The sequence below is a fragment of the Zonotrichia leucophrys genome, chromosome 11 (assembly GCF_028769735.1).
Source record: "Zonotrichia leucophrys gambelii isolate GWCS_2022_RI chromosome 11, RI_Zleu_2.0, whole genome shotgun sequence".
NCBI lineage: Eukaryota > Metazoa > Chordata > Aves > Passeriformes > Passerellidae > Zonotrichia > Zonotrichia leucophrys.
In genome coordinates this window covers 3,309,737-3,322,793 of record NC_088181.1, presented here as the reverse complement: position 1 = coordinate 3,322,793, position 13,057 = coordinate 3,309,737, and the positions used below count along the sequence as shown (strand labels likewise).

The window sequence follows — 13,057 nt, the reverse complement described above, 5'->3', positions numbered from 1 at the left end:
ACATCTTTGAAAATGTCTGAAATGAAAAGTCTGTTGTGAGATCCCAAATCCTGAATTGTATGTGGAAAAGGCCTTTCCCAATTTTAGCAGTTCCTGCCCATTTTTATGACCTTTGAGGAATCTCATCTCATGTTATGAGAGAGAATGAGATTCACATTGTTTTATCTTTAAAATGTCTTTGAAAATGTCTTAAATGAAAAGTCTGTTGTGAGATCCCAAGCCTTGAATTGCATGTGGAAAAGGACTTCCCTAATTTTAAGAATTCTTGCCCATTTTTATGACCTTTGAGGAATCTCATCTCATGTCATAACTAAGGATACTGAGAGAGAATGAGATTCACATTGTTTTATCTTGACAGTAAAACAATGAATTAAAACATAAAACTTGTGAATTTTAGGTTATTCAGACCCTTCATGCTTCCCAGAGAAAGCTGTAGAAATGTTAAAGGCAAAAGAAGTCTGGAAAAATGTAAATTGTTCCAAGATGTTACTGGAATGAAAAGAATGTGGCAAATCACTTCTGTGCAGGTCTGATACCAGACAAAGGCAGAAAGGAGAATCTGAATATTTTTTTTGAAAGGAATTGTTTGGAGAAATGTATAATTTAAAATAAAAGCAAAGTAAACACTTGTTAAAAGCATACAGCAAAACAAAACTGCTGGACTTGAAGAATTATTTTTAAATTGGAGACAGACACTTAATTGCTGGTGTTTGACTCTCTGTGTTGCCAGATATTGAGTGTAGAGGTGTGAATAATGTGGGCTGGTGCCTTCTGCCTTGGAAATGCTCTGAAATTCTTTATTCTTCTGGGTTTTGAGCCAGACAGCTGGTAAATAAAATGATATTTTCCATAGAATTTGGCAGACAGATGTTTGTAGGTATTGATGGAATCCTGCATCAATGGTTCACATACCCAAGGTGCTGTTAATACCCCCAGGTGTATTTACCAGAATTTATCACTATTGTTTAAATATCTACATAATTCCATCAGTTTTTATATTAGAAATACTGAGATGATGGCAGTTTTTTGTCCATAAAAATGAAATAAAGCAAAGGAAAAAGGGAAAAGCTTGCATGGAGCAGCTGAACCACAGGATCCAATCCAACATTTCCACTTTATTTATCCTTCACACCCCAGGAGCAGCATCCCCTGGGATGTGGGAAAGCTTCATCCTCAGGGCTGGAGGTGCCAAGGGCTGAATATAAAACTGCCAGTAGAATTCCACTCAATGGAAGCTTCAGAACTGGAAAAATCCAATGGGAAAAGCAGTGAGGAAAAGATGATTTCAGTTGGCATCTTCTGGCTGGGGAAACTTCAGGCTTGGGAGATTTTAGGCTGTCCTTGAGAGGCTTGAGTCTATTAAATTATTAACCTAAAAAATTAGGTTGAATTAATTAAAAACCACAGCCTTTAAAGCCTTTCTTAGCAACATGAGGCTTGAGTGGGGAAATACAAAGTTTTCCTGGGAATTCTTGCAGTGCTTGAGTAATTTTTCATTGAAAATGATTCATTTTCCCACATCCAGCTGAGATTTGTAATTATTCTAATTAGGGGCATGGTTACAGAGAAATGATAGCCCAGTGAAGGTTTTGCTATCAAATTAATTTCTGCATATCTTGTGAAGAAAATATCCTGAAGAGGTGTTAAAATGTAATTTCTGTTTTTTAAAACAAAGGTGCTGCTGTTCATGCATTCTCTCCCTCTAAATATATATTTGCCAATATGAAGCTGCATTGGCTTTGTGTTGGTGCTTCAGGGCTTTGCCTGAGTAAAAAAAAGCTCTTTTGATTATCCTGAACATTAAAATTAACCTGAATATTAACATTTCCTTCCTGACTTGGAAATATTCCAGCATGGCCAAATGGGTCAGAGCTGTGTTAATTATAATTCTGCTTTCAGTGTTTAACAATATAATTTATATACATGGACAAAGTCTGAATACAGAAAATGATGGGAAGAAAGTGAACTGCCAATCCTCAGTGGAGCATAGTTTATATTTCCTATGGCAAGGAAATATAAACTATATTTCCTATATTTCCTAAGCAAACACTATAAAATCAGTATAAAATTTATTTTAGAGAAGTGACTGAAAAAAATGGTGTATTTTTATTGGAGAATCTGAAATCACCTGTGATTTTTTACAGTACAACACAGATAAGCACTGACACTTTACACTTGTGAAGAACTGTTGGAAAACTAAACTAACAAAAAGAGCCAGGAGGTGAATTTTTTAAAAATGCTTATCAAATTTTTCAGTCTTTTTCTTTAAACTTTGCATAAATAAAACAGTTCAGTTACATTCAGAATACTTTGAGTAGATGACAATAATTTAAATTGGGGTGAGTTTTTAAACTTGATGTTAAATATAAATTGAGTTACTTAAGTAACTCATTCTTCCTTGAAGGTTCTGTCTGGTTGAAAACCACTATTTTTTATATTTTGATTCCTTTTTTTCTCTACAGATCTGTGGTTTACCAGCAGAGCTCCAAGGAATCTGCCACGCTGCAGCTTTTCTTCACGCTGCAGTTGGACATCCAGTCGGACAAGATCCGCACGGTGCAGGACGCCCTGGAGAGCCTGGTGGCCAGGGAGTCAGTGCAGGGCTACACCACAAAAACCAAGCAGGAGGTGAGTTCTGCCCTGCCCTTCCTCACAGCCACCTGCTCAATTTTGCATTTAAAAGGATTTTCATGGAGCTCAGGTTTTACAGAGAATTGTTGGAGCGTGATGTAACAACATAGGCACAAACCTGTGCAGTGTCTGTCAGCTCTAAAACAAAGCCAGGCCTGTAAATAGTGAAGGTTTCATAACCTGATAATAATTTATTGGGTTAATAATAATAATAATATTGGGATAATAATTTACTGTAATAATTTATTGGGGATTTTAATGGAGAATATACTGAATTATCAGGCTGAATTGTGGTAAAGATACATAATATTATATCTTCAATATCCTAACTTACTGATTCCTGGGGATTGCCAGATGCTGTTAGTAAAGGAGCAGCTCTTCTGAGTTTATTTTTTATAAACTTTATATTTTTATAAACTTTATATTTTTATAAACTTTATATTTTTATAAACTGTATAATTTGTAAACTTTATACATTATTTATATAAATTTACTGATTCCTGGGGATTGCCAGATGCTGTTAGTAAAGGAGCAGCTCTTCTGAGTTTATTTTTTAGAAACTTTATATTTATTAAACTTTATATTTATTAAACTTTATATTTATGAACTTTATGAACTTTATAAATATAAACTTTATATTTTGTAAACTTTATATTTTAGAAACTTTATATATTATTTATATAAATTTACTGGGGATTGCCAGATGCTGTTAGTAAAGGAGCAGCTCTTCTGAGTTTATTTTTTAGAAACTTTATGTTTTATAAACTTTATATTTATTGAACTTTATATTTATTAAACTTTATATTTATGAACTTTAATAAACGGTATAATTTGTAAACTTTATATTTTGTAAACTTTATACATTATTTATATAAATTTACTGATTCCTGTGGATTGCCAGATGCTGTTAGTAAAGGAGCAGCTCTTCTGAGTTTAATTTTTAGAAACTTTATATTTATTAAACTTTATAATTATAAACTTTATAAATTATAAACTTTATAATTTATAAACTTTATATTTTATAAACTTTATACATTATTTATATAAATTTACTGATTCCTGGCAATTGCCAGATGCTGTTAGTAAAGGAGCAGCTCTTCTGAGTTTATTTTTTATAAACTTTATATTTTTATAAACTTTATAATTTATAAACTTTACATTTATTAAACTTTATATTTGTAAACTTAATATTTTATAAACTGTATAATTTGTAAACTTTATACATTATTTATATAAATTTACTGATTCCTGGGGCTTGCCAGATGCTGTTAGTAAAGGAGCAGCTCTTCTGAGTTTATTTTTTAGAAACTTTATATTTTTTATAAACTTTATATTTATAAACTTTATAATTATAAACTTTATATTTTATAAACTTTATATTTTATAAACTTTATACATTATTTATATAAATTTACTGATTCCTGGGGATTGCCAGATGCTGTTAGTAAAGGAGCAGCTCTTTGCAAGCTGATTATGATTTACCACAAATATCTTGTTTTGCTTACCATTCTTTTTTTCTTTTTTTTTTTTTTTTACTGCAAATAGTTTGGAGTTTTTGACTGACAACCCAGTGCTGGGTTGGAAGAAATGAGTTAGGTGCTTTGTGATATTTCAGAGTTTGGATGGCAATACAAGCACCTACAGTGTCTTCCAGATCTTTTTTTCAAAAGAAATTCAAATTGAAATAGTTGTTTTTGCATTAAAATTGTAGTAAAAACACTGAATATATTGTCTGTAGAATCTTGGAAAGAGGTAATACTTTTCCCCCATGAGTTTCTATTCAGCACATAGGTTCTAGCAGAATGAAGCCATGCATTGAAAAATAATATGCTCATGGTTACCAATAAAGAGATTTTTCTCAGTTAAAAAATGGAGAAAAACCTTAAATAGCTATTTTGAGAAATATTTTCATGTCTTCATTTCTAGGAAGGCAAAACATTTTTGTTCTGCAGTTCTGAGCTTGGCTCCTGGTTTCCAGGCAGAAATTTTGTGGATTGTTTGGTTATAATTATATAAAAATCACTATTTAGTAGAGAAAAGTTTGGTCATAACTCACATTTTTCTCTTTGAATATATTGAGTTCTCCTTTGAAACAGTGATAGGATTGAAGATCCAGTGGGCTTTAAGTCACAAAGAAGCGTTTATCATAAATTAATACTGCAATTATAAGAAATGTAGAGTTTGTTTTGTTTGCTGCTAGTGTATTTAAAATTAAATACTTAAATTGAAAATTCTATTGCTATCAATTTTAATGCTTAAAATGAAATGCTCTCAGGTGGAGATCAGTCGAAGACTCACCTTGGAAAAGCTGCCCCCTGTTCTGGTTTTACACCTCAAACGCTTCGTCTATGAGAAGACTGGAGGGTGCCAGAAGCTGATCAAGAATATTGAATATACTGTTGATCTGGAAATCAGCAAAGGCAAGAGATTTAGGAACAGAATTTCTCTCTCCTCATGGCAAACAGAATGTTGTATTTCCTACAGTGTCTGTGTTTTAATTTTCTCCCACACAAGATTTTGTTCTCATCGTTGTATGAAAATTTGGTCATTTGGGTGAATATTTTGTGGGGGTTATTTATGCTCAAAGATCTGATTGCCTAGGAAGTCCCAAAGGTTTTGGGTTGGCCAAATGAGAATTTCTTGTGAGTTTACAGAGTGAGGATATAGGCTGCTGAGGGAAATATGGGAAGGGATCCTCTTGGATCTGTGTCCCTGTCTGTACAAGACTGTTGCCAATATTGGATATTTTATCACAAATTTAATTCAGAGAAGTGTCAAATTATTTAATTAATGAGTGGCAGTTGGAAGGAAACTGGTGTTTTATTGAAAATGCAGCCTGAAGGTAGACAATCCATAGTGCAGAGGTTAAACAAGGATCCTTTGTTTAACAAGAATCCTGGGAGATACTGACTTTAAATAATGAGATTGGGAATTGTCCAGCATCTGAACCTGCCAAAATAATGCCTTTTGTTTTGAGCTGACAAATGGATTATTAGCCAGCCAGTAGCTCAAATAGGAATAAATAAAATCAGTGTATACTCATATCTCAGCTGAGATCTGGGCCTTGTCAGGCAGTGCCCTTTTGTTTTACTTAATATTTTATTGTGCAGTTTTCTTTTAGGAATGTAAGCATGACTTGGAATCTGAAATTGATTCTGTCAAGGATCAAATCCTCCTAGGAGTGAAAGGGGGAAAATAGAATAATCTGATTTTTTACTATGTCTTATTTTCCCTTCATTTTGGGTGGTATTTTTTAACCTTTCATAAACCACAGTATTGCAAACCTGCAAATTCACTCCCTTGATTACCAGTTATCAGAACCATGACCATTCTTTAAAGGCTGCAGAAGAAATTTCAATTAAATGTTCTCCTTTGTGATAGTGTTGATTTCTCTGAAAAATAATTGATCCTCTTGATATGGAAATTCTAATGTATGGTTGTTTTTCCTCCTCCAGAGCTACTATCTCCTGGTGTGAAAAGTAAAATTTCCAAAGGCCAAAGAACCTACCGGCTCTTTGCAGGTATTTTATCTGTGTCTTTTATTTCTTGTTTTATTTCTCTGGGTGGTTTTATGGGTGCATTTTACCTCTATTGCAAGTGCAGATTCTGCATATGGAATTATAGAAACACTGGGTTATATTAAGTGTTTTCTTTGAAATTGTGGGTGTGAAATTCTTGTTTATCTCTGGTGAAGCTTTAAGGTGATGGTGGAGGAAAGGAGTTGGTTCTGATGGAGGGTTTGGATGCAGAGCTTTATTCCTGGCACACAGGGCTCTGAATGCAGCAGCAGCTCCAACAGAACTCCCAAACCTCGTGGTTGCTGCTCCTTTGAACCCCAGGGAGAGGGGAAGGGCAGAAGGGAAAGGGAGCCACCAACAGGGACAGGAGGGGAGGGACAAAGGGACAAAGGACACGTGGGTGTGAAAAATGCCAGTCACTTGTTTTTAAAGTTTTGAAAAGTTTAATAGTAATAAAATGATCATAAAAATAGTAATACAATTAGAGTAATAATAATTTGGACATTTAGGATTAGGACAATATGAGACAATAAAAACAAAGAGTTCTGGACATCTGGGTACCTTTTTCTGGGCAGCATAAGCCCGAAAAAGGACCCACATTAACAGAGGATTAACCCTTAAAAACACAAACCTGTTGCACATTCATGCACCTCATCCATGGTGCATAAATTCCATTCAAACACAGGATTCTGTCTGGTCATCAGCTTCTTCCTCTGAATCCTGACAGCATCATCCTGCCCAAGCGAGGGAAGAACTTGGTTTCTCCTGATAATGGAGCAATAAATTCTTTTTCTCTGAAAGATTTAGGAGTTCCTTCTTTAGAAAAAAGTATCCTACATAGCATAGTTTCTATTAAAACATTTTGTTATAACCTAAAACTGTATTTAACACAGTACTTAAAAGAATTAATACAGCATTACCTTCTAACACAGCACATATATTAATTTCAATATTTGTGAAAGGCCAATCATAAAATATGCATTTTTCACGTGTGGATGGCCCAATGCCCTTCTGGAATTCCAGGAGTGACAGACAGCACTCAGCAGGGGTTAGGGAAGGGAAAGGAGAGGTTGAGGAAATGATCAGGTATCGAAATTAAATCCCAATATTGCCGGATGGAACGTGCCTGGGCTGGTCTGGCCTTGCTGCTTGCCCAAGGGTGGCAGCTGTGGTGGTTTCACCTCACAGACACCTTTGGCTAAGCTGGGTGCTGCAGTTGGGGGCTTGGGACAGCTCCAGGCCTGCAGGAGCTCAGGTTTACCTCTGGTGGAAAGGCTTTGGGTGAAGTGAAGGAAAAAGGAGTCTGGTTCTGTGGGGGATTGCAATCCAGGGCTTTATTCCTGGCACACAGGGCTCTGAATGCAGCAGCAGCCCCAACAGAACCAAGGAACTGCGAGGTTGCTGTTCTCCATCAAAATAACCGCCCTAATCGTAACAGCCCTAGGCATCTTCCTAGCCCTAGAAATCTCAAAAATAGCCCAAACACTTATCCTCAAAAAACAAACCCCCCTCTCAAACTTCTCAGTATCCTTAGGATACTTCAACCCCCTAACCCACCGCCTAAGCATAACCAACTCCCTTAAAGGAGGACAAAACATCGCATCTCACCTAATCGACCTCTCCTGATACAAAATACTAGGCCCAGAAGGACTAGCCAACCTACAACTAAAAGCAACCAAAACCGCCACCCCTCTCCACTCAGGCCTAATCAAAGCCTACCTAGGATCATTCGCCCTATCCATCCTCATCATCCTCATATCTTCATACAGAAACAACCAATGGCCCTCAATCTTCGTAAAAACCACCGAATCCTCAAAAACCACCAAATCTTTTAACCCCAGGGAGAGGGGCAGGGAAGGGGTAGGGAGCCACCAACCAGGTAAGGATGGGGAAATCTCAGGGGACAGATGACACCTGGATAGCCCAATGTCCCCAGGGCTGAGAGGCATCTTTAGAGCTGTGCCAGTCACACCATGCCCTTGCTGGGCAAGCAAGGGGGCAAGGTAAATGAGCTTTGCTTGGTCGTATCTTATGCAAGCGGTTACAGCTCTAGAGCTCAGTCCCCAAGGGGACTGGGTGCCAGAAGCCAGCTCGCTCTCAGACCAAGGCCGCGGGTCAGCCCCTAGCAAGCAGGGAGATATTCAGCTCTTAGTGATTAGGCAGCTCTTGTGATTTCAGCTTTGCTTGCTAGGTAGCTTTTCTCTTGGCCTAAGGCTCCAGCAGACGGTAGAGAGAGGAGAAGCAGAAGACGCTGGCTGTTCCACGAGTGTGGCTTTATTGTAGGGGTCCGTGAAGGCTCTCAGCTCTTCTTCTTCCGAGTTAGTAGGGGTACAGTGTGCTACTTTTATACCCTTGGCCTGGATCCAATCCTGACCAATGGCAAAGGTGTTAGAGTGACCATAAGTGACCAATGGTAGGGTTTAACACAATATTGCCTTACATGGCTATAGGGATAAGGTACAAGGCGGATGTCTCTGGAGACAGGAAACTTCTTTGCTGCTGTGTCAGCATTCTATTCTCCAAGGGGCCCTGGCTAAACCTGAGGGGTTTACTACAGCAAGGGGAAGGCTAAGGAAGGGAGAGGTTGTCGGCACACCTGTGGGAGGAACTGGGATAGCTGAAACAGGCGATTCCATCGCACTGCAACAATCGGGGGAGGGAGCTGAGGTGCTGAGGTGAATGCCACCCCAGCAGCTCCCAATCGGGGGAGGGAGCTGAGGTGCTGAGGTGAATGCCACCCCAGCAGCTCCCAGTCGGGGGAGGGAGCTGAGGTGCTGAGGTGAATGCCACCCAGCAGCTCCCAGTCGGGGGAGGGAGCTGAGGTGAATGCCACCCAGCACTCCCAATCGGGGGAGGGAGCTGATGCTGAGGTGAATGCCACCCCAGCAGCTCCCAATCGGGGGAGGGAGCTGAGGTGCTGAGGTGAATGCCACCCCAGCAGCTCCCAATCGGGGGAGGGAGCTGAGGTGCTGAGGTGAATGCCACCCCAGCAGCTCCCAATCGGGGGAGGGAGCTGAGGTGCTGAGGTGAATGCCACCCCAGCAGCTCCATCGGGGGAGGGAGCTGAGGTGAATGCCACCCCAGCAGCTCCCAATCGGGGGAGGGAGCTGAGGCTGCTGAGGTGAATGCCACCCCAGCAGCTCCCAGTCGGGGGAGGGAGCTGAGGTGAATGCCACCCCAGCAGCTCCCAATCGGGGGAGGGAGCTGAGGTGCTGAGGTGAATGCCACCCCAGCAGCTCCCCTCGTGTCCCCACAGTCGTGTACCACCACGGCAACAGCGCCACGGGCGGGCACTACACCACGGACGTGTTCCAGATCGGCCTCAACGGGTGGCTGCGCATCGACGACCAGGCCGTCAGGGTCATCCACCACTCGCAGGTGGTGAAGGCGGCGCTGGAGCGCACGGCCTACCTGCTGTACTACCGCCAGGTGGACCTGCTGTGACCCCACCTCCCCGCCCCGTAGAACGCCAACATCACTAACTTTTTCTCCTGTAAATGCTCTTTTGAGTGAAATTTTTTTTTTTTTCTGTTTTTTCCCCCCCTTTTTATTCTTTTTTTTTTTTTTTTTTTTTTGGTCCCCTTGCAACTATGGGATAGAGTGCTAAAGGAAAGCTGCCGTTTGTGCACGACATGGTTGGTGTTGACTTTTTTGACTTTGCAGAATGAAGTCGCTCGGTTGGAAGCCTTTGTGAATCACAAAAAATATGAAAAAAAAGAAATAAAGTTCATCCGAGTTAATGCTGAATCCTAAGATAATAAAAAAAAAAGGGGATTTGCGTTGAATTCCCACTTTCTAATTGCGTAGTAGAAGAAAACCCTGCACCAGCAACAGAACTTGTAGATTTCTGTGAAAATGTTTTATCTTTACTTCAGTAAAAAAAGAAAAAAAATTAAAAAAAAAAAAAAGATGAAAAGCTCTCTCTGCTTCCCCAATAGTTTTTTGATAAGTGGTAAAATATGAGCCGATGTGTATGAGATGGAAATGGTCCTTTGTGCTTCAAAACATGTACAAACTGCAGAGTTGCTGGTTCCTGATAGGAAGACACATTTTAATAATTGTGCGATGAGAAACTGCTTAAGTACACATTGCAGATCAAATATTTGGAGTTAAGATGTTAGTCTATATAGATGGGTGATTGTAACTTTATTGCTATTAAGAAATTTCAAACTGCATTTATGCTTCTGTGTACATGAAATTAAGAAAATGGGCAAAATAATTAAGATTGATATTTCTTTAAGTCTGCTTTGTTTAATTTTGCTGTCTGCTCTCCTATAATGTTGAGTTCCTAATTGTACACAGTTTAGTGATACCTAGAAGTATAAAGTTGTCGCCCATCAATAAAAGTCACAAAGTTGGTTTAAGGATGTGTTTGTGTGTGGGTTTTGTTTTTCCTCAGGTGTGAATCCTGCCCTTGGAAACTCCCAAGGTTTCTGTCTAGCATTTCTCAAGGTGTAGGGAGCCTTCTCCCAATGAAGTGGAGATGATTTTTCTTTGCTTTTACAGCTTTTTGAAACTTCAGAAATGTTCCTGTTTTGCATTCAGGTGGAACTGAACTTGGAGGGGAGAGGGAAGGGGATGTGGTGGTGCCAGGGCTGAGCACTGAGCAGCCAGGAGGGGATGGAATTCCTTCTGTGTCCTGGAAACTCCTGGAATTCCTTCTGTGTCCTGGAAACTCCTGGAATTCCTTCTGTGTCCTCCTGGGAGCTCCTGCACTCTTATTTCTGAAGCAGATGATGTTTTGTTTGTCTCTTCTTCAGCCAGCTGACATTGCCCTGGAGAACTTGTGGTAAAAATATTTCCTTGATCAGCTCCTGTTGCTTTCTTTAAAATCTCCTGTACATTATTTAATTTTCTGATTATAGTGGTGTTGTGTCCTTATTTCCTCATGGGATGGTGGAGGCTCCCTGGCTTGTCCTGACCCTTCTGCCCAGAGCTGTGGCTGCAGGAAGGAGCATCCTCCCAACCCCAAGGCTCTTTGGGCTGCTCCTGCTCTGCTGAATTCCTTTAATGATGCTCTGGCATTGTTTTGGATGCTCACATGTATTGTTATGTTTTTGCTGCTCATGCTTTATTAGGATTTTCTGATTTACAGGTGGTGACTGCTCGTGATTTTGGTGACATTCCACCAATTTCAAAGCAATTTTCTGTGCAAAGCTCACTTGGAGTTTGGCTGTTTGCAGGGAAAACCTCAGCTCCTGGAGCTGAGCCTGCTGTAGAATTGATGCTCCCATCTGTGATGGGAATTGCCCCAGAGCCTCACTGGTGAGCAATGGAAATCTTGGGGGATTGGGAGATTGTTCCAAGAAAGAAAGAAACCAGGTTTTGAACTTACTGTTTTGTGCTGGTTGTTATTCACATCCTGTTTCTGGAACCTGGTTAAAGTGGTTTTCTTTCAGCAGAAATCCTGGTTTTAATTAGTCCTGTACCTGTGTTGGGTATTTATTTAGCTCTATCTCCAGTGCACTGTGAAAAAGTGCATTTCTGATAGTGCAGCTTAACCTGAACAGTGCAGAGAAAACTGATCACTAATTAATGTATTACAATAGAGGTTACATATGTTACCATTTTAAGAAATGGCAATGAGTCATTGCCAGTTTAAAAATCAAGTGTTGAAATTGTCTCAGTATCACTTAAAGTGATTTTTTGCATTTTTTACTGAGGATATTACGAATGTATTTGTCACTAAAGTCATTCTTCTGCAGTGTATTAAATGGGAAATAAAAGTATGTGGCAACAGTGATGTGGACACAAAGCCACAATTTTTATTTTCTGTAGTAACTCCTCCCATTGTTGCAAAACAAGAGCTTACAGCTTTTGATCATTTGCTCTGGGTGTGATTATGTAAAACAAAAACCCCAACAGCCTCTGATACACCGTAAATCCGCTGGTTGTTTGCTGAAGTTCAAACCAGATTTTGAGAAATGTTTGGGGTTTTTTTCTTAATGCACAACAAGTCCTGAAATTTCCAAAATGAGAAACTGGATGTGCAGCTCCAAAGGGCTGTGGGGAAAACCTTGTGCCGTGAGGGAGATGGGCTGGGGGAGGAGAGTTAATCAAGCCAAGAGGTGTTTGGGGTGGGGGAAGCTGTTTTAAGTAGAAAATTGCTGTTTTCCACAATATCCTCTGGAGATGGTGTCCCCCAGGGCTGCTGCCAGGATGGATCCTGAGCTGTCAGCAGAGTTTATCTCTGTAAATGTGCTCTGAATCTGCTGCTTTTCACTAGGAATGAAGAGGAAACCTGGGATGTGTAGGGGATGTTCCCAACATGCTGGAGATTTCTGCAGCTGGGGGTTGATTTCAGGCTGTCTTAATGACCCAGAGGATTTTTTTGGAAATCATTTCTATTGGTGAATAACAGATGTGGTGGCTGCAGAGCTTGTGGTAGCAGTTCAGCTTCTGCTCTGGGGTGAAATCTCCAAAGGTGGGTGCTGGGTTCAGGATCCTGAACTGTTCCAGTCTGCAGATGTGACCAGGGAACCTGTGGGAACAAGGTGAGTGGTTTCCATGGAATCCCAAAACTGATTTGGGTTGGAAAGGACCTTAAAACTCATCTTGTCCCAGCCCCTGCCATGGGCAGGGCCACCTTCCACCAGGCCAGTTTGCTCCAAGCCCTAAACCCCTCCAGGGCTCTGGACAGCCTGTGCCTCACCACCTTCATAGGGAAGGATTTTGTGGATTTCAGTTCATATTTTACTTGTACTTTGTGCCCCCTAAATTTTCTGCAATTTTCTGAAATTGCTGCAGCTCTCGTTCTTATTTCATTGTTTTACATCAGCTTTTCACTGATTAAAGGACAGATTTATGGGGAGTTGTTTTCTTGCTCATCATCAGCTGCTGAAGCATTTGGGGGAATGTCCTTGAGTATGAGAAGGTGGAGAAGCTGCAGATGGACCTGGGTGGTCAAT

General features: G+C 40.0%; 1 protein-coding gene across 1 annotated transcript in view; it reads left to right on the top strand.

The window, feature by feature from the left end:
• Positions 1-10,516, top strand: part of USP10 (ubiquitin specific peptidase 10) — a 58,584-nt gene extending 48,068 nt beyond the window's left edge. The window contains exons 11-14 of the mRNA XM_064723208.1: positions 2,463-2,628; positions 4,907-5,051; positions 6,087-6,152; positions 9,406-10,516. Of these exons, the coding sequence (XP_064579278.1) occupies positions 2,463-2,628; positions 4,907-5,051; positions 6,087-6,152; positions 9,406-9,593 (565 nt within the window). The 3' untranslated portion in view covers positions 9,594-10,516. The remainder of the gene's footprint in view (positions 1-2,462; positions 2,629-4,906; positions 5,052-6,086; positions 6,153-9,405) is intronic.
• Positions 10,517-13,057: the final 2,541 nt, after the last annotated feature.